The 21,729-nt window shown below is 41.4% G+C and overlaps 1 protein-coding gene across 6 annotated transcripts in view; it reads right to left on the bottom strand.

The window, feature by feature from the left end:
* The window catches only part of ACACA (acetyl-CoA carboxylase alpha), a 190,277-nt gene that overhangs the window by 92,270 nt on the left and 76,278 nt on the right, over positions 1-21,729 (bottom strand). For 4 of the 6 annotated variants that reach the window (XM_032779354.2, XM_032779350.2, XM_032779348.2 and 1 more), the window contains exons 31-41: positions 20,970-21,113; positions 19,634-19,730; positions 18,050-18,157; positions 14,723-14,779; positions 14,373-14,417; positions 7,842-7,883; positions 6,327-6,542; positions 5,729-5,884; positions 4,080-4,283; positions 1,142-1,297; positions 133-279 (exon numbers count right to left, since the gene is read on the bottom strand). In XM_032779354.2, the coding sequence (XP_032635245.1) occupies positions 133-279; positions 1,142-1,297; positions 4,080-4,283; positions 5,729-5,884; positions 6,327-6,542; positions 7,842-7,883; positions 14,373-14,417; positions 14,723-14,779; positions 18,050-18,157; positions 19,634-19,730; positions 20,970-21,113 (1,372 nt within the window). Of the gene's footprint in view, positions 1-132; positions 280-1,141; positions 1,298-4,079; positions 4,284-5,333; positions 5,488-5,728; positions 5,885-6,326; positions 6,543-7,841; positions 7,884-14,372; positions 14,418-14,722; positions 14,780-14,809; positions 14,969-18,049; positions 18,158-19,633; positions 19,731-20,969; positions 21,114-21,729 lie in introns of those variants that run through there. The other 2 variants (XM_075074091.1, XM_075074092.1) reach the window with 2 other exon arrangements.

The raw sequence follows: 21,729 nt of genomic DNA, 5'->3' as shown, positions 1-21,729 counted from the left end.
ACCCATGAAAGGAGCACAAGTAGCTTTTGAGCCTGGATTGGTACATTTTCACCGCAATTTTCAAAGCCAGTCTATAACCACAACAGATTGCTGATGAGAAGGGGGAAAAAGTAGTTTTAGAAAGCAACTTGCCTCATTTCCTCCTGGCAGCCTGTTCATATGCACCAGCTGACCTTGATCATCCAGTACCAGTTCAGTATACGTTAGCATATCAGAAGGCAATGGCAGTGTTGGGAGCAATGCATATTCACTCATAGAATCCCAGAGTTTAATCAGAGACTATAAAGGTGAAGAGAGATGTTTTTGTTAAGATTGACTCTTGGTATACTGGATGTAACCTGTTATGACTTAGTATCAAGACAGACACTTCCTTTATACCCATTAACTCTCCCAATAACCAGCATTTGGCTGACACTATTCACTGGATCCCACCTTTGGGGAAATTTCAAACCCTGAACTATGATTTTAGTCGAAGTAACAATAACCACAGTTTTGTGATTTGATAACCCAACAAGCCAGGTATAGAATCCAAGCTAGCACATAGGAAATACCTAGTGTGATGGATTCTACTATATACCAAGCTCATTAGGCCTTGTCTACAGCAGAAAGGTTAATAGTATCTGTAATTCATACTGGTGCCATGCCAAACACATTGTATTATCTAATCTGACTCGTAGCGAACTTGGGACATGTCTTAACTACAAATCTAAGTCAACTTACGTTAGGTCGGCTTACAGACACCACCATAATCACTGCAGTGGCTGATGTCCACACTACCCTCCTGTCAGCAGTGTGCGTCTCACCAGGAGCACTTCCATCAACTGAAGAGGGGCAGTGTTGGGGGCTGAGAGCCAGGGCAGGGAGCAAGGCGGCAGCCACCTGGGGTTTCTCTCTTTCTCCCACTCCCACCTGGGAGGTGTCTCGCCTCTCCGAGCAGGGACCCTCCAGGCAGCAGCCCAGCTGGGAGTGGGGAGCTGGGGGCAGCCAGGCTCTAGCTGCCTGGCTTTCTTATCAATTTCATGGCTCCAGTATGCAGTTTCACAGCTCCAGCTACTAGGTTCCCTTGATGAGCAACGAGGACACCTTTTGCTGCTACAAAACTCTAGAAACACCCCAATAAGATCTGCCAAGGAAGATTTACCTGCCGGAACATCTCAGGGATGTCATAGATATACGTCGTCCCTAAAGATTGTGCCTGGAATCTCTTGGACTGGAGCAGATCTTTTGTCACATATGGGGTGTTGATCAGCATGCCATGAAGTGGGCCCTGTTTATCTCCGTATGCCTGGAACATAATCTGCAGCAGAAAACATGACCAGCATAAAAGAAAGGCAACCTGAGATCCATCAGCCAGATCAGCTCAGGGGAGATGTCCCCATCAGACTCCATACTTCATTAAATACGCTTCAACAGGAGATACTAGTTTGAATGGACTTGCTTGTGTTCCCTCAAAAGATGGCAATACCCACACATCTCACAGTGACGTGTTCCACTACCCATTACCACCCTATTCAAGCAGGGCTGGGCCTTTACTGTACAACTATGTGCATCACTGACTTATTACAACAATATCACACTGGTAGGAAAGGGTACCTGGCCATAATCGACATGCAGAGAAGACTGACCATTCACCAGCATTTCCTCTGACAGCGTGACTATGTGGACTGAGTATGAGAATATTCCATGACAGCAATGAAAGGATCACTATTATTTATGTCACTGAATAGCATAAATACAGTACAGTGTAAGTACAGTAGCTAAACACCATTCATATCTCTGCTGATTGATCGTGGAAGCTAGTTCAAGACTTGCCATATGTCATTTGGCTTGAAGTTTGGATATTACATGTTTAAAATATACTCCCAGAGCAGAGACATGAGTTTTCAGCTGCCATACTTCATGGTGCTTTATAGTCCACTCAGTCAGGACTCACTTAATAGGGAGGGCCCATTCTGATGGGGCATCACCAAAGGAATTGATCCATTGGAAATCCCAAATGAAAATCCCTTTCAGCTAAAGATACTGAGCTGCAATGAGTGCTGCTTAACTGGAACTACATTAGACTAAGCCCTGCTTAATAGGGACGCATTTGGCTGGAGCCAAATGATTAAGCTGTTCTCAACAGAATGATCATAACATTTGATGTTCCAAGCTCCAGTTCCTTTATACAGAAGTTGCTGGATAAAGATTAAAAAGATTGGGTGGGGGGCAAGTGGGGGGAGTTAGAGTTCAAATAGAGATGGAATTCAGTAAATAGTATTCATTTTTGTGGTTTTGTCAATATAATATTTTACATCATTCTTGAGTCTTTATAGGTTGCTTTGTTTTTGTGTTTTAAAAAATAGCTTCTTTGGCAGGAGAGCTATTTAATCAGGAAAACAAGTGTCTACCACTGCGCTGTAATCAAGAGGCTTTTACTGTATTTAGGGCTTAATCCAACTCCCACTAAAGTCAGTGAGAGGCTTTTAGTTGATTTACGGGGAGTTGGACTGGTCCCTTCAGTAGTGTTTCTGGCAGTTAGAGCACAGGAGACCTGGTTCCATTCCTGACTTCATCTTTGGCTTCTCTGGTGAATTATCTAGCTAGGTTTCCACGCAACTACAATCATTATAGTATCCAAGCATCAGGTGCACTTGCTTGTGTGCAGCAAAGGATCCTGAACTCATCTAACAAACCTCTCAGGATGCAAAAGCCACTAATGTTACAATGAAACAGGAAAACTTGTTTGGATGTGATCTTGTCCTAAACCAGAGTTCCTACTTAGGCTGAAAAAAAGGGAGCTGGATTTCACTATCTAAGTTTGATCTCTTTAGAACCACACAGGAATGAAATCTAAAAGAATTTTTTTTTTTACCTTTATCTAAAAGAAAAGTTAAGAACAAACATTTACCAAAAACATTAAGATCTCAGGATGCCATCTTAGTTTTACAAGAACACACCTGCCTTAAATCTATTATGAAAGTTAATTAAAGCCATCCCTGTCCCTAGAATGCTTTGACTGAAACATACTTAAGTTTACCCTGAAAAAAAAACAAACCCATCAAATACTGTGAACATTACAGAAAGATCCTGCAGCCCTCTCCCACACACATACATGTAACATTTTTAAAAACAAAATCCATGGCTTAGGGAGGATATTTTACTGACCCTCTCACCAGAAATAGAGTGCAAAAGGAAAGGTCACATTGGCAAACGGCTAACAAAACTCAAATTTTAAGCTGAGCCACTGCAGATTAACACAACGTCGTCTTCTTTTCTCTGGCCCGCTCAAAACGTGGACATTATCTATACTAGGATCTCTAGACCAGGAGAGACTGCATGGTCAAGCAGCTTGCAGGAAAGATTTAGAAAAAAGGAAAAATGGTGACTCAGCGCATTGTATTTGACACAGACACTGTCCAAAGGTTTTATTCTGTTGCTTCTACTGCATGGCAGAGATGTTATTGCAGTCAGAATACAAACTTATTTCTATATTTTCATATTTTTCATTATTTCCAAAATCCACATTTTAATAAATAGTTAAGTGCCTTAGTAGAATACGAGTAAGCCGTACACAAAGAATAGTACATACACAACCCTCATGTTAAAGTCCTATCCAGTTTAATAAATATGACCACAGTAAGGTTCTCCAGAAATTTCGCATGGGCCCCGGAAGTTATTCGTTGTTCCTACACAATTTAAAAAGAGAAGGCAATCCTTTCTATGGATTTCTTGAATCATTCTGCGAAAGCATATAGCAGGGATATAATTTCCTATTAAATTCTACAGGATAGTTCCAATAGTGTATACAACTATGATATTTTCTAATCCTAAAGGACTTTTCCAAATGGGAAAAGAAGTGTTTGCATGAACAAAGCAAGGTGTATGCAAATGGCTAGACTACATACCTTCGCATGACACACTTCTGTGTTTTGCACACCCACATGCCTATTACCTCTCTCTAGAACCACAATTCTTTATTTACTGAAACAATAATTAATCACTTGGGTATTTGGTGCAGGTTTAAAAATCAACAAACCAAAACCCTCCAAAAGACCACATTCTGTAGTACTCGGTTCCATGCCTGCATGGAACTGTACCTGTGCTGTCCTGGAGTCCGTCACCTCCTTGTACAAGCTGATGTCCAAGTAATAGCCAGATTCATTGGTCAGGAAGAGACGGATGGGAATTGCCTTTCCAGTTGGCGTCAAGCGAATGTTAATTTTCAGCTCTGCTTGGAGGACACGGAGTTTCCAAAGGCGGCTTCCATAGCGCATCACCATGCTCCGCACAGACTCTTCAATCTTAGCACACAGAGAAAAGAGTGAGTTTGCACGGCCATTCTGCTGTGGACACATCCACCCTTTTGTTATTCCTCCTTCTCACACCAGACCCTACCAACACGTGGGGAATGGCTCACTTCCCTGAGGCCAGCATTCAGATTTCAGGATAACTTAAGTGTGGGCTAATAAGGGTTCCTGCCCACCTCTTCCATTGCCACCCCTTTCCTTTCCTTCCTCTCCCCTCCATTTATACACTATACTGAATATAAACGGTCTGTACGGCCCATGCACCCGCTGATAGCTCCTTCTGAGGCTGGAATGACGCTTCCACTCAGCAAGAGCACTGAAGTCCCTAAGCAGGCATTGAGCGATACTTTTTCCATGCTTCCAGTCACCCTCTGGACCAAAATGAGACAGCCAGGGGTTCCCAAACTGTGGAATATGTACCACTGGTGATATCTGAGCTGGATGTTACACCAATTCACTTTACAACCACGTTTTAAAAATACATAAACCAAATCAAGTTTGGGAACCACGGAAAGCCTAATTGTTAGCCTTGAACTTGGGTCTTTTACCCCCGAGCAATGTCACACCTCCAGCCAGCGCAGTGCCACACTGCAGTGGGCCCACTGCTCCTCCTTGATTGAATTTTCCTCTCTCACCTCCCACAAACATTTCTCATAGCTAAGAATGATGAGATGCACGAAAGCACCCAGAATGGTAAACAGTTAAGTAGCATTTATATGCACAATAATCATGTTTCATTGCATGTACAGTACTGTGCCTTAAATCAACAAAGCAATTACCACTCTGAGTTTGTTCCTGGGCTGTTTTATTAAACTTTATAATATACTTCTGTTGGTAAATAGTGCATATTAAAGTAAGGCAATCTGTAGGCGGTTTCTAATATTCTCGCCAAAATCTTCTTTTCCAAGGCTGTTCGGGGCAATCAGTGCTGAATGCACATGGGCTGATTAGGAGAGGACTGAACATCTCAGGACCTCTGAAAATGAGACCTGGAGTGCCTCTGGACAACGAGGGCAAATGCCTATAACCATTGCAGTTAAAGGGTTTGCAAACCTGTCCCTGCCATCTAGGCTAATCAATGCTATTATTCCCTAAGTGTTATTCAATCTCATATTCCTTGGCAGCAACATTCACTATCGGCTCTTTCCACAGCCAAAAATATATTCCACAGAGTCTCCATTTATTTTTACATGGCTTCCTATAGAAAAGAAAAATTACACCAGAATATTAGGATATCTAATACGAGTCTCCCACACACCATTAACCACTTCCAGTGTCAAACACTGATTTCCTGTGCTTTCCCTATAAAACAGTAGGCAGAATTTATATATTACACAATCTTTGATGGCTGGTACTCTAACATGAGACCTACAGAACACTCCATTCCAGTGAGATTCAGGCAAGGAGTAACAGACAGCTGCGAAGTGGCGGACATATACCTTAGATGGATCCATGATGACTGTAGGCACAAAGTTTAAGAAGATGTGGTTGCAGTCAGTGCGCACGTTAGTGTTATTAAAGGCCACCTCCAGCTCATCCATGGCTTCCAAAAGCAAGCGCTCCCCTTCATTCTGCAGGTACTCAAAGGAGGCCTCCTACAGGAGATTGCCAAAAGGTTATTTACTTTCCGCTAGCCTTCCCTCAGACCCAAACATAGGGTCATTAGGCTGCAAAAGACCATAGTGGACTCTGACACAGAAAAAAGGTGAAATTCATTTCAGTGGGCTGTACAATTCTCCCAAGTCTTTCTTCCAAAAACAATGATGGTAGTGTCTGGTTCAGATACCAAGTTAAATTGTGCTCTTACTTACATCACCATAAATCTGGAACAGCTCCAGTGGAGTTACTATAGATTTGACACTCCACCTAAGTCTGAACCTGGACACTTGAAATGTTAGGTTCTATCAGACATGATCCAGAAGTTGTAACATGGCATCCAGTAGAAGGTAGTGGGTTTAGATTTTACACACACACACACCTCTGACATATTTTTCACATACAACCTTGGAAACAGAACTTCCACACCAGGAAACCCACCTTGGTAACTAGGTCTGAATGCCTTATAATAGCCCTCACGAAGAACCTGTAGTCTGTCACCTCAGCGCCTACTTCAACTTTAGCTGCTCCCAGGTACAGGTGCATTTTGTGATTGGCACACGGAATGGCAGTGAGATCAAAGTTTCGCATTCGGTTCAGCTCTAACTGGAAAGCCAGAGCTGGCTCCAGATGACGGTAGATCCTATCTTCTTCAAACTGGAAAGAGAAGGGAAGCCCATCCCGTAATATTGGGCACAAAGAGAATAAAAAGGGAAAGTCAAGTAAGAAGCTGGATCTGGTAAGATGGAGAGAACTGTATAAAATCTACTGACTTGAGACACAAGTGATAACTAGTTTTGCCATCACTAGCAGTGTCCGGTATATTCTGTTATTCTACAGTGATAGAATTTGTTGTAAATTCTACCCCTAACTGGAAAATTGTATTCCAGACTCTCAGCTTTGGGGGAGGGGAAGATGGACCCACAGGATGTTTGTTTCGTTTTTTATTAAATAAATACGTTTCTAGCCCTCAGGATCGCAACGAAAATCTTGAACTGAGTGTAAATGTTGTAGTGTCTTCCTGAGTCTGCAGACGGCTTGAAACAACAATTCTTGTTGGCGTGAACTGTCCCATTCATTTCAATGATCCAACTCTGAAACCGCGAGTGTCAACGTGGTGAACTGTTTCACTTCTGATCATTTTAGCAGAAACATTCAACTAATATTGGTATGTCACAATCACAAACTGCCTCCCATCTTCAGAGATACCAAATGCTCCAGCCAACCCTACCTAGCTGTGCAAACCTCCAGCATCAACCCTTTGTTAACACCACAAACATCCTGGGCATCTCGAAAACTGAAGATTTGAGGATAGTGTAAAATACATAGAGGTTAACACAGGAATAAATATCCAGAGGTGCACCGCATTGTCCCTATTGTGATTTTTCATATTAAATTAATTAGAAAGCTAAAAATTCAGTGAAGCTGCCACACAATTTCAAGTCTGATGCACCAGAGTCATTAGTGTTAAGAGATGCGTATTGAAACTGTTTGCACACTGAGAGCAGAACAAAAACCACAGCCCTTTGTGCAAGATGCCTTCTTTTTGCAAAAGGGGAAGATCCTTCTATCAACAATATCCTCAAGTTCCCGCCTTCCCTGAAGCATACTCTGTTTATACTGCCATGGTCCTCAGAACAAGCGCTGCCTTGGACTAAAAAGCATGTCATGGAATGTGCAGGCAAGTGCAATCAGTGGGGTGACATGAAATTTATCAGTGGAGTCATTTTAGTAATTTTGCATCACCATGGCTACGATTTTCAAAAACAGTAACCTACACTTAGGCTTCTAAATCCATAGTTAGACACCTAAATAATATGTTCAGAATTGCTCAATGAAGTTTTGATAAGATGGACCCTCTCCCCTTTGAGAGAGGTTTGGAATGATTGTAGGAGAAGGGAAAAAAATCAGTTTAAACTGTAGAGAGAGAAAAACATTGACAACTGTACAACTTACCTTATCCCTGGCACGGAATGTGAAAAATTTAGGGAATTCCCTCTGTTTGGAAACAAAAATGATGATATCAGTCCTTTAAAAGCATTGCACACCATCTGTTTAGCTGATGGGCTCTTGAGAGAAGGGACTGTGTGGTAGCGCAGCAGGGGGAAATCACTGCCATTACAATCTACCGCTGCAACAGCTAGAGTTGCATTAAATTTTTATTTTGTAAATAAGGATGGTGAAAGGATAAAAATCCTATTAAAGCAGTTGTGGGGCAAATTAAATCAATGTAGTTTATATTACTATTGCAGTAAACTGTTCTTGATTACGTTTTCGATATTTTTGTTTAATATTGGGTCTTAAAACAGATTCTAGCTGGTCGGGAGGGGATGGGGGTGGAGACAGAAGAACTCTTGCCGGTTTCTGTTGTTATTTATTATTACTATTGTTGTTATTAAATGGCATTGCAATACTGCCTAGGAGTCCAAGCCACAGATCAGAACTCTATTGTGCTAGGCGCTGCACAAACACAACATATAGGAAAAAAAAGACAATCCTTTCCCCAAAGAATTCCTCATATTCCTAACAGTGCTCATAGGAATAGTTTTAATTAATTTTGAGAAATTAATGAGTTCTAATAATTGACTTTAAACCTCATATTCTAGAAAGTTTACAAAATATACTATAGTTTATTTGCTCCTCTGTTACTTGCATGGAGATCATTTGTACCACGGTCATAGGTCAAGTCCTGGGCCTTATTGCAAATCTAGAAAAAAGTTACCTTTAACCCCATACAGCACAACCCTCAGCTCTCCTAATAAGCTAGGAGTTTGAATAGAACTGCTCAGACATTTGAAATGTCCAAATAGGTAACCATTACCACAGTTTGTGCTGTTGGAAGTTTGGCTTTTACTTTCAATTCACTACAATGATCAGAATGTTGATTGTTATCCTATATTAAGGTGCTTGCTGTTGACTCTCTCCTACGCTGAATTTATTTATTTTTTATTATTAATGTGTTTTGGTGGTTCCACCATGTTCTGAGAATTGAGGACATACTGTAAAATGAAATGGTGGATATTGGAAGTGCTAATGAGAAAGACTCTCTGTATTGCTCTTTAAAACACAGTTATAATTGGAAAAAGACTACGTAAAGATGGCACCCTCATATCTACTCCCTAAAGTCCTTACACATGTGCTTAACTATAAGCACGAGTAATCCTACTCACTTCAATGGGATTATGTACATGCTAAAAGTTAAACACGTGTTTTGCTGGATTGGATCCTATATGTCTTCCAAGACAAATGCTCACTTTACTGATAAAAGCAAGGGCTGGTTTTTAGTTTTTAATACCGTTCAGACTGCAAATCCAGTGCTGCTATGGAAGAATGAGTTGATTCTGTTCTGGACAAAAAAAATTGTCACCACTGATGGTAGAGTCTGCAGATTTTGCAGTCTCTTAAATTGGTTTTATACTGTCATAATTCCATTGACTTCAGAGTATGCTTTGCATCAATGTAAGTGAGAGCAGCTTCAGGCTCTCCATTACTAACAGTGATGTCAGCGGCAGCCTGCCCTGATCCCACGTGAAGCCTGTAAAGCTGCACAATTACAAAATTGGCTTTTTGACTACAAAAAAAAAAAAAGACAAAATTTCATCTGGAGTGCCACCCTCAATCTTAGAATCACAAACACATTTTAAATATCAAGAGGAAAGAAAAACAATGGCATGTTGACTCAGTTCAACAACTATGGCACAATGACAGGGAGAGATGAAGTTCAATCAGATGACGCTGGCAAGGGATTCATAGATTCTGTGGCCAGAAGGGACCATTAGATCATTAAGTCTGTCCGCCTGCATGACACATGGCATAGAATTTCATCTAATTACTCCTGCATTGAGTCCAACAATTTGCATTTGGCTAAAGCATTTCTTCCACAGTAGTCGCCTCTAGCGCTACAGAAGTTTTACCATGAAGAATCCCGCCACTGGTATTATGGACAATATTATTTGTACCCATTAGGCTCAGCAATCTCCTAAAACAGCATAGAAGGAAACAAACACAAGAGTCAAGACTTCCACATTGCCTCAATATCCTCCCAAATCCCTCCCACCTGCCCCCGCTGCATGCTGCCAATTTCTCCTAACATCATCCATGCTCATTCTATCACTAATGTAATTGCTTTCGAGACATTTGACTACCGTTGTGGGCAAATATAATAATTAAATGTGCACACACACAAAAATCCTCAGTGCTCTGGTACCAAAAACCAAAAGAGTGCTCTGTTTCCTAGGAAGAGGAATTATACCCCTGCTGTGTTCTAATCAACCAACCATCATCAAGACAATCAAAATAATTTGCCTAAATTAGCCAATCAAGACACCCTGCAAATCAGAGAATGCAAAAAGCTACAAACAGAAATCATCATAGCTGATTATTATACTAATAATCGCGTTAAAAACCTAATGAGATGAGGAAATTGGAAGCTTGCTGGAGCAACTCTCTATTACCTCAACATGCTGGGAACTAATTATATAGACTGTAATTAAAACAAAAACAACCCCAAGCCAAGCCCTGGGTAAGTTGGTAGTTGGTCCAGTAACAAACTAAACAGAATAGGAGACAATAACGAAGACAGACATTTATGCAGAATCTCTCACACAAAAAGCCCAAACTCTACAAACTTCTCAAACTGATCACAAGCTCTGCTGCCTCCTCTAGGTTGGACAGTGGCAAGCTTTTAATAATGCATAGCTCTGCGCAGAAGATCAGGACACAAAGTGAATCCGATCATGTCCGATTTTAACTACAAACGAATTCAGACAGGTGAAACTGACACTTATGTTACCAAGACTAAGATCTTCAAAAACGGCTATGAGATTTTTAATGATCACAGATAATCAGGACATTGGTTTTCTGACTTACTCGAACAATGGCACAATAGTGGTTGAAATCACAGATGACACTTGCTACAGTATAATGGGTTTTCACTGTAGATCACCCATCTAAATACTGACCAAACCGGATTCTGCTTAGCTTGCAAGGTCATAATTCTGTGGCTGTATGGCTGCATTTAATCAAATATAACCTTGCTAATAGGTTGATTCAATGTTTGGGGGGGAGGGGAGGGTTGTTTTCCTAGCATGGAAGAGGCCGCAATGGTGTCTTTACCTGTTCAGCTTCTACTAGTTATATAAAAGTAAAAGCGCGGGATAGTGTTCACAGGACTCATTCAGAACCAGCGATGGGCAAACCTCAAAAGGTTACCAGGATCTGTTCAGATAAGCACTCAAAAATATTTTTTCATCCAAATATTTCACCAATGCTTAGCAAGGCTGGCTCCTTAGACCTGTGGTTCTCAACCAGGTCCGGGGCCCCCTAGAGGGCCATGAGTAAGTCTCAAGGAGTCCCAAGCATTAGACTCACTAGAATCCAGGCCAAAAAGTTAAAGCCCCACCGCACAGGACTGCAGCATGAGGCACTGAGCCCAACCACCTGGGGCTAAAGCCACAGCCTGAGCAACTTAGCTTCGCAGGGCCCCCTGTGCAATTGCCCTGGTTGCTACCCCCAGCTTTTATATGCAGAAAAACAGTTGTTGCGTCATAGGTGGCCCACGGAGTGGGGCGGAGGGGCACTCAGAAAGAAAAAGGCTGGGAACCCCTGGCCTTAGACTACATTAGATCTCTTCACAGAGCCCTATTCTCCTAATGTCTCTCTTCTATATGCTGCTATATAGCCCACAGTGCTGCACTCAGCCCAAACTGCATAACTCCCACTTTCTCCTACAGCATTTGAGAAAGTGCGGGGATTCCAGAACCTGGAAGAGGGGGGCTGCAGGCATCACTGGTGATAATCAAAAGATTGGTCTTCAGACATCCCTAGAATGTATTTTCACATGAACAGTAACGACAGGGCAGGCACACATGCGATCACAATTAGCAAACCTCTCAACTCTCAGCACTATTGCTAGAGTGCGACTGGTACCTTTCCCTGCCTTCCTCTGGTATTTTACCCAAGTCTTACCCTGCTTTCCTGCTTTTATCAAGCCCTGGGGCTAAGTAAAAGTTGGCATTCAGCTGTCACTTTACCTTGGAATAGGGAAAAAAGAAGATAGTGACACTCCTGCAACTGCAATCAGAACGTTTATTAACTGAAACCTAGATAACAACAAGAACGCATTCACCCATTCAGAGGTGCATAATGCAAGGGTGGAGCGCTGTTCAAAGGTGCCTCTCAGTGCACACCCCTTTCCATTCACTGCCCGCACTCCTGCCCATTTAAGCTGATCACTCACAAACTGGGTGAACTTTTACTAGTTGTACGTGTCAGGCACTAGTGGCCTTAGAGAGACTGTAAATATTGCCTTCTTCTGTGACTGACTTTTTAGGGGTTGTTTGGTTTTGTTTTAATAGAAGCTGCCCTTTGTTTAAAGCTTTAGAGGAAATTAAAATTCAACGGAAGCTACAGCATTTAAACTATATTTAAATTCAGTGGCTCTAGCAATAAATCAATGAATTCTAGGACTTTGAAGAGAGACCAACACACACACCCACCAGCACTTTGAAAGGATAGGATTTAGTCATAAAATAATACTTGCATGTCTAGGGGCTGACTGTGGGTCCAGTCCAACACTAGTTGAAGTCAGTGTAAATTTTGCTATTGACTTAATGGGAGTTGGATTGGGCCCTTACACACCAAATGCAGAGAGGCAGACCCTCCTCTGGCACTATGACAATTTACACCAGCTGAGGATTTGCCTAGGATCTGGTGCCTGTAGGAATGCACATTTAAAAAACCACAGCCCCTCAGATACAACAGACATCACTGAGGCAGTGTCCAATTCCCATAACTACCACAGTTGAGGAATGATTAGAATGATTTGTTAATCCAGAATAATGGATGAAAATGCCAAACCCAGTGCCCCTCTCTTAACATGCATCCCAGCTCTCCGAGTTCTCTAAGGATTCTTCTATTCTTCCCCAGCTTTCTGATCACCACCAGCAAGCTACCGCATTTATTCACAGCCTCTCATATTCCATCCCCAAGTATCAATTTTATTCTCTAAGCTTCTGATTTTTCTTTCTAAAGCCCGGGGTTCTTTGCTCAAACACCCCACACTTCTGCTACCAGTTTCCTATCTAAAGCCACTGACTGACATACATCTGTATATACTGTAATCAGATAGGATTCTGTCATCAATAAACTGGGGAAAGTAGTTCAGTTTACAGCATTTCCTCAAGCATTTTGGAAAAGCTTTTGCTTCTTTAGCCTGGAGGATAAACTCCCCTATTACTCTGTAGAGCAGAAGCAATGATGCTAACTCAGGGATAAGAAAAATATTCCTAGCACTAGATATTTCTAAAGGAAAAAACAGAGGGTCTGTGAAGCATTTTGCTAGCATAGCCCACAAGGGCTCACCTCGTTAAAATAAAGTTGGTAGCTGAAACTGAATGATCCAATTAGCAGAGTAAAACATTTCTTAATAGTGAGAGTGCTGCAAGCAAATACCCAAGGGGAACTTTTTAGCCACTCTTATTAAGCTGGCATACATAAATGTATTTTTAAAAAGAGTTACAATGAGACACTTCAGTGTGTGATTCATGGTGTATTAATATCTTACAATATTGATCGTACCTGGCCTTCAGCTTCGCGTCTGACAACATACTAGCTCTGGATTATAATTCAAGCTCCTTCATCGTATCTGTGGTGTACTTTCTATTCTCAGTACACAGATATAATTCCCAAGTGAAGCCACCCAAGCTTATCGTGAAAACAACAGGATGCTTGTCGCTCAGCTATTATTACAGATGCTAGAATGTATTTCCCATATTGGGCTCTATGCATCTGACTGCATTCCTTGCGCACTCAGTGCTCCCATTAACTTCAGGAGGGGTTGAGTGGATACAAAAAGGGGAAAGAAAAGCTAGCTTGCGCCCTACATAGTCCTCTTGAGAGTAGGAATCAAACTAGCCATCACTGAATTCGAAACATGGGCGAAGGGAGAGCTGCCTAGTGGTTTCAGCGGCAGACTGGGTGCTGGCAATCCAGAGTTCTGTCAATGGCTCTGTCATTGTGTGAACTTTGACAAGTCATTTAATTGATCCGTTTTTAGGTTTATCTGTAAAGCTGGAAAGGAACTGGGAGGCCCTTGAATAATATATACACTATTTTTATGTTGTAAAAGAACAACATGAGAACATATAAGGCCAACCTAGATTATATGGGTGCAAATTCAGAGAGGTATTTAAATTACTAAGTACATTAAGCATGTGAATAGCCCCCTTGAAGTCAACACAACTACATCACGTGCTTAAAGTTAGTCACATGCTTAAGTACCTAAGTAAAGTTAGTCACATGCTTAAGTATTGAGCACATGACAACTGCTTAGTCAGGACAATGGGGTTGGATTTAAATAGCTCAATAAAAAGAGTCAAATCTTCTTCTCCTTACTTGTACGTAATGACTAGAATCACTTTATTTCCATGAACTGCAAACAGGAGTTTACGGCAAAATTATCTTGATTTTTTTTTTCCTTTTACTTACATGAAATCTTTGATCCACCTCATAGTTGACCTGTTTCCTGAAATCCTTACAAATGAAAAAGAGAAAGACGGGGCAGGGGAGGAAGAGCAGAAGAAAGCTAGCAATTAGTACTAAAATCAAAAACAAATTAAGACAAGATTACAAGTGACTCAAAGATTTTTTTTTTGTAATTGTCAATTAATTTTCTTAAGCGAATTCACTGATACAGTCTCAGTTTTAGAGAATGAAGACAACAAAAGCAGAACTAAAACTATAGTAAATGCAATTTTTAATCTGAAAAATATTAAGATAATTTCACTATGAACTTACAAATAAAAAGCTTTCAAGCATCAGGGGAGATGTCAAAATACCTTTTGTGCTACAAGGAACGTCAGCCTTCGAATCCCATGATCAATCAGGACTGATTTCTGTAAAAGGGAAGGACAGCAAACAGGAGAACTGGTTTAACAGAAAAGAAACGTCAGACTCAAATCTGGATGACATCTCTAAGAACTGGTAATGGGTGAGAGAGCTTCGTGCCTCTAAACTGCAGATTCACAATCCAGCCCAGCTTGGTGGTGACTGAGTATTCTTATCAGATGGTTGCTTAGCAGCACCTGTGAGCAAATGCAATGAGTCTCAGTCCCATTCTGAGTGGAGGAGAATCCATATAACAACCACATTTGGCACCAGCTGGGAAAACTTCTTGTTTGTCTCAGCAGGGAATTAATTGATCAGGAAACACTTACCAGCAGTGGGGTTACTTAGATCATAAACTCTTTGGGGGCAGGAACTATCTTTTTGTTCTAGGTTTGTACAGCACCTAACGCAGTGGGGTTCTGATCCATGCCTAGGGCTCCTAGACTTTATAGTAATAAAAATAATCATATGAGATTCTAGCAGTTTTCTTGGCCAAGGTTAAAACTGAACTATAAAATCCAGAGGAATCAACCTACAACACAGGTCTCAGGAGGATGGGGAAATTCCTTTCTGCATTGGTCAGGGAAATTACGTTACAACAATCTGAAGTGGCATGAGGATTTATGATTAATACAGTGCCATGGACTTGAATGGCATGTTCAGATATAAAAAGATGTAAGTAAGCTCTTTGAGACAGCCAAAAAGTGCTGGTTTTGTTCTTAGTTAGTACAGGGGACCTAGCATCATGGGGTTCTGGTCCATGACTGGGGCTCCAAGGTGCTGTGATAAAGAAAAAACAACAGTACCCTGCCCCAAAAAAAGACTTCAGCAGCGACAGACCCAGGCTCACGAACCCTTGCTCAGAAGAGTAGCCCTTACTCATGCAAATAATCAGTGGAGCTATTCACATCAGTAAAGAATATTCGGGTTTGAAGGATGGGGCCTTAATTTAAATATAAAAATGAAGAGCAGAAAGAAGAGAGTGAGACACAAAATCATCCTGTTTGGATTGATTAGGCTCCTGGGTTTGGGAATATTTTAACATATTCTAAAATGTTAATATTTTATAATGTTGGCATAGGAACTGGTGGGGACACAGATATTATTACTAATTATTTGTATAGGGGTAGCATCTAGAGGTCATGGCCCTATTGTGCCAGGCAATGGACAAATAGCAGAAGGCTTCGGTTTCTGAGGAAGCAAGGAGAATGAGAAAGCTTGGTGCATGGGAAGGCACTTCTTTAATTGGCTCCTGATTCAGGAAATCACTTAAGCACGTGCTTAAAGTCTGATACTTCACTGGGGCTTTAAGCATGTGCTTAAGTGCTGTCCTGAAAAGGGATAGTTTCCTGAATTGGGGCCATACAGGGTTACATGGAAAAAGACAAGACGAAATAACAAGGAACAGAAGACAAAGGATTCAGTATGGCAGGCGTAGAAAATAAAGGCTTTTTTTAAAAAAAAACAAAACACAGATTGGCCCAAATCTATTCTTGGTGTAACCTTACTGAGCTGAATGAAGCCACATCACAGATGAATGCTGCCCACTGTCCCTTCTAAACAAGTTTAGATCTCACTGTCATTTTGCTCCTGTTTCTACTTTCTCTCCCCACCCCCTTTTTTCTAATTTAAAAACAAAAATGAAGAGTGAAAAGGGAAAAAAAGCCTCAGCATGGCCAAGAACAAACCCACCCCTTCTGGCTTGGACTGAAATGTTTTACTAAGGTTAAGCCCTTCAAAACTGAGCATCAGGGACTACATTCATGGCAAAGGAAGAAAATAACTTTAATAACGCCATGATTTACAAAGCAAACATTGTTATTGCTTTTAATATTCCACAAGTGGCAGACAATAACAGCATAGCAACAGGATTCTGATTACATTGTAATAATGTAGATCTCACAGCAAGTCCACAGCTATTACGGAGCGATTAGGCATCAGAACCTGGAGAAAACTCCATTTACACTGACTACCTCAATCTCCTCCACAAGTCATTTACAAGTATATGATCCTAATTTCTATTAAAAAACCCCCACACAACATGCTGGGACTGGAAGATTATTTGGACAATTTGGACCAACCTATATGATAGTTTAATGTGGTTTTTTGGTTTTTTTTTTAATTTCTTTTCTTTTTTCCTCCCATAAAATGTCTGGAGCACAATCATGCAAATGAAAAACAAAACTAGTTTTGTTTTACTTTTTAAAGAGACAGTTAAATTCTGAATTGGACTAGACAAGCACAGGGTTTCTTATAAGCTTCTAGTTCACTGGTCTCGCTGTATGACTAGGATAGTTGCATTGTGCACAGTAGAAGAGTGTTTGATCATACCTAATGGTTCTAACACTGCTATAACCTCAAAAATCACAGATTCACTATACGGCTCACAGGAAACACCTGATTTATTTTTCCAGCCCCTTTGCCATCTCCCAGTAGTGAGCAGTGGTAAGAGATTGCACTCTTCACCATCCCTCTCAGGGCCATTTCAGAGCCATCATGGATTTAGCAGGGTCTCCATGCATGATGGGATAGTCATCTGAGAAGACAGTAGAGGGGTTTTCCAGGTCAGGCAAAGGGGAAGCTAAGGCCCACTATGGAGAGAAAGGGCAGAATACCGAGATGCAGCTGCTAACTAATGTTAGCTCAGGAGTGACCACAAGTGTAGAATCTGGTTCCTCGCTAAAAGTTAATGGGAACCCCCTTGCTCTCAGAAGGGAGAAATCAAATTTACTGATCAGGTCTGCCTTGTGCCAAAGAAAGAGACAATGAAGATGTAGATACTATGCCAACAAGAGCTACAGATTTCAATGAGATTAAGAATGTCATGACACATGCACCATTTATTCTGATGTCATCTCAGATATTTGTTGCACTGTCCTCCCCATGTCAAACTGAACTGCGTCAAATAACTGTCATTGTTTCTTGCTCCTTCACACCCCAGATAAATATGAAAGCTTCACCTGACTCATTGAAAACTATAAGCTGCATTTACCCAACACAAACTACAAAGGACGAGACTCTTTAGCTGATGGATTAGGATACATCATTCGGCAATACAAAGGGTGCTCTGTTATTCAGTTCCTTCAGGAACCTACAGCTACATCCAATTAGAGAAATTATATGGTTTTAGATTAGATAAATTAAGGATTTAATTGTTCCATTTATATATTTATTTTGCAAAATACCTGGGAAATGCACAGACTTCTTCCCAAGGGAAAAGTCTCCCTAGAGGGTGTCAATAATACTGGCAAGAAGGTTCACTGTAAACTGCTATTCACCTTGCTTTGTGTGAACTCCCTGAACATGGCCGCCAGCCCATCATCATCAATGTCACAGTCGGTCTTAATGGCAATGTTCAGTATGTGAATGGGCTCCTCTCGGGCACTCTGTAATTTAAAGAAAGCAAGCCTAATAAATGAATTATTAACAACAACAAAAAGAGAAATGTTCCATTTATATAACCTCTCTATCTGACGGGATCCCCAAGTACACATATGCCACCAATAAAATGCAGCTACCTTTGGGGAAGAGGCTAACATCTAACTAGCATACTGAACCAAAGTACAGGACAGGGAATTCTTGATCTAGAAAATTATGGAGACCCCTGCCCTTACAAACACTACTATGTGATATTTAAATGTCCACCCACAGCAGGCTGGAGCTTCATTCTGAAGTTCTCCTCAAGGCTCATGCACACTAAACTGCTTTGGCAGATAACATTGGTTCCAAAAGGATTTGGGGTGCACAAGGAATGCAGAATCAGGTCCTTTGTATGTATGCAGTATTACCACAGTGTCTTTGTAGGACATAGGGAGAATTTTAGCACCAAGGAAGACAGTAAAATTAAAAAGGGGAGCGAAGTTCACTGCATGGAGGCTAAGAAGCATGTCTTCATGGCTGCAGTGCAATAGGACATTATGGAAGCTCAGCTAAAACAGAGCCATGAAAAGTAACATGCTTAATATTCAAGAACTTGCAATTAAACTCTCATAAACCGGATATTGATCAACAGAAAACTATACTCGGTTAGGTCTGGATGGCCGGGGGGAGCGGGACATGGGGGACAGATAGCATATAAGGAAGAAGTTATGGCAGAGATCAATCTTTGTCCCATATTACCTACCACACACACAGGCATCAGGGACAATGGACTGATTTGAAAGCAACCCTTGTAATGATATGCTCCAGATCAGAGCTTCCAGTCTGCTAAGGGTGTTGTGGAACAGCTGCCTGCCCCTCTAAGGAGAGTGCCTCTCGCACCACTAACCATTGTCAACCAGCTGTTTCCTCTGAACCCTTTCTCTATCCCAGTTTGAAAACCTGGGGTCTCCTCCCACTTTTCCTCCCCAAATGGAGTCCACACTGGAAACGGAACAGAGGGAAGAGAACAGGATACAAAGAACTAAATGCCATAGAGATGTCCAGAATGGGGGTGAGGCAGAATATTAATGAAGATCAGATTATAAGAAAGGGTTCAAATACTCTGATTTAACTTTCCTATGCTTGTAGAAGGCCAGGTTCCACTGCCATGGGCCCTAATTCGCAGTCACACCACGGTAAATCCAGAGTCACTCCACTGACTTTAATGAAGTGATTCTGGATTTACTCTGACATAACCAAGAAAAGAATCTGGACCCATGGTTAGACTGGACTAAGGAAAAAGCCCAACCATTCAAGTTGCTTTGAACTCTCTACAGCAGAGAAACAAACTAGATACTATTCCTACTCCCACCAACACAAATGACAAAACTTCCACTGAAGTCAGCAAAACAGGTTTGGTCCAGAGTGTGCAATCACCATGGAAAAATGCACTTTCCATCCCTGTAACATGCAAGGAGCCTGGAAAGAAGGAAATACCATACCTTATCTTCATCATACAAGGAAGTGTGACCAGCTTCAGGAAAGGTTGGGCTTTGGGGAGGAGAGTCACAGAAGCAACCCATCACTTCATCAAAGATTCTGAAACACATCCAAGAAACGCTAGTCGTAAATGAACCACTCACAAAACCACCTGCACTGAAAGCACACTCAGTCACCCTACCAATACCATCCTCATGGGGCAGAGAAAAAGTCATTCCTCCCCTCTGCAGACTTCAGAGCTGACTAAATGGAAACACTGTGCAGTACGAAGTAAAAATCAGGAGGTGGACTTTGTTTAAACTTCAGCGAAAGCAAGCAAGCGAGCTATATTTTTTAATATATAAGCTGCTAGTGTCCGTATCATCATTCTTGAGGTAACAGAAGGAAGCCTCAGATGAGAGCCTTGACAGCCCAATGTAATTGCCCCTCTCCCTGGGGTAATGCATCAGTATACATCAAGAGATAGATACTGAATGCATTTAATCAAAAGATGCATCATCTCTTGTGCGGTTTACTCTAGTGTTCTGTTTAATTTCTCCTGACATTTCACTATCACGTCACAGGTGGCTGCTTCTGCTCTTGGCTCAGAATCTGGGCTTTTTCTTTGTTTGTTTCCTAACACAGGGGGGCCAAAACATCCTGATGCACAGATGAAATGATGGTGCAATGCCTCCACAAGACAACACTATGAATCTTCCTCCACTGTCATGGGAAGTATGATTGTTAAGATTTCTGATGAGTATTGGGGTGAGTGTTGTGGAAAATTCACAGGCTCCGTTTGCGGGAGCTTTCCAGTCTTTTGCATAAATCCAGAAGGTTTAAGACCAGACATATGCGTGTGCACAAAGACATACACACAATGTTGGGAAGAAAGGTTCAATACCAATAAGCATTCAAAAGTTCAGATGCTTACGTGAACCTTGACTCTGCAAAAATGCAAAATTCTGGTCAGAGGCCATCTGTTCTTGTAGTATTTTGGAATTTCCAGTTATTCCAGCCAGATAACTAGGGGTGGGGCCCCCAAACACTTGGTAATTTCATCGACTCCTGTACTCCACCATCGTGTGGCATGCAGGCGGAGTCAACGGTAAGTTGATCTAAGTACGTCGATTTCAGCTATGTTATTCAAGTAGCTGAAGTTGCATAACTTAGATCGATTCCCTCACCCAGTGTAGACCAGGCCAAAGACTATGACTGATCCCATTTGACCACCCCCAGTGCTATCCTGGCGCGCACACACACACACACACACACACACACACACACACACACACACACACACACACACACACACACACACACACACACACACACAGCAAACAGTACCCACATCCTTACCTGATGAACTCTTCAAAAGTCCGGAAGGAAACCATTCCACCCATCCGTTGGCATGGTGGAGTGAACGAGCTGTCCAGCAGCACATCACTCACACTTGCTACGTGGACCATCCCGTAATGATTGAGGTTGGAGGAAAAGGACATTCTAAATAGCAATTCAAGCAGAGTGTTATTAGTGGAATGGATGAGGGGGGGAACAAGGTATGGTTTTGTATTTGTTTTGTAACTGTTTGAAATTTATACAGTATAACTAGACTGCCGTCAAATTAATCCTTTCACTACTGGGGTGGTAAACCTGTTCTGCTACTTTTACCCAGTCATGAGTTCATCAACACCACTGGAACAAGGACATACACCTGGTATCCCCCGGTAACACAACTGTGTTCTACCTGGAAGTACTTGGAACAAAGCAACAGTCAAGGGTTAAGAAATACCACTACTCTCCTTTAAAAAATATTTCTTGAGAAAAAGAATTGAGCTTACAAGTGAATTATGACTATGCAATGCCAAAGGCATTTTTCTCCTGTACCTATACTATGCATTACAGATGAAGCATTCACAGATAAACACAAGAATAATTCTAGGTTATGGCATTTGAAAGGTTTAGTAAATCTTTACAAACATCATCAAAAACATATATTTGTTCTATCTTTAAAAAAAAAAACCAACAAAACTTTAAATTAGACACTTGCTGTACTCTTGGTTTCAGTCATCAGACTCCCAACCCCACCCCTTTTTCCAAATCTTTTCAGTAAGCTTAC

The sequence above is a fragment of the Chelonoidis abingdonii genome, chromosome 20 (genome assembly GCF_003597395.2).
Source record: "Chelonoidis abingdonii isolate Lonesome George chromosome 20, CheloAbing_2.0, whole genome shotgun sequence".
In the NCBI taxonomy this organism is placed as follows: domain Eukaryota; kingdom Metazoa; phylum Chordata; order Testudines; family Testudinidae; genus Chelonoidis; species Chelonoidis abingdonii.
The sequence above is the reverse complement of the archived record's forward strand: the minus strand, read 5'-3'. Positions and strand labels throughout refer to the sequence as shown.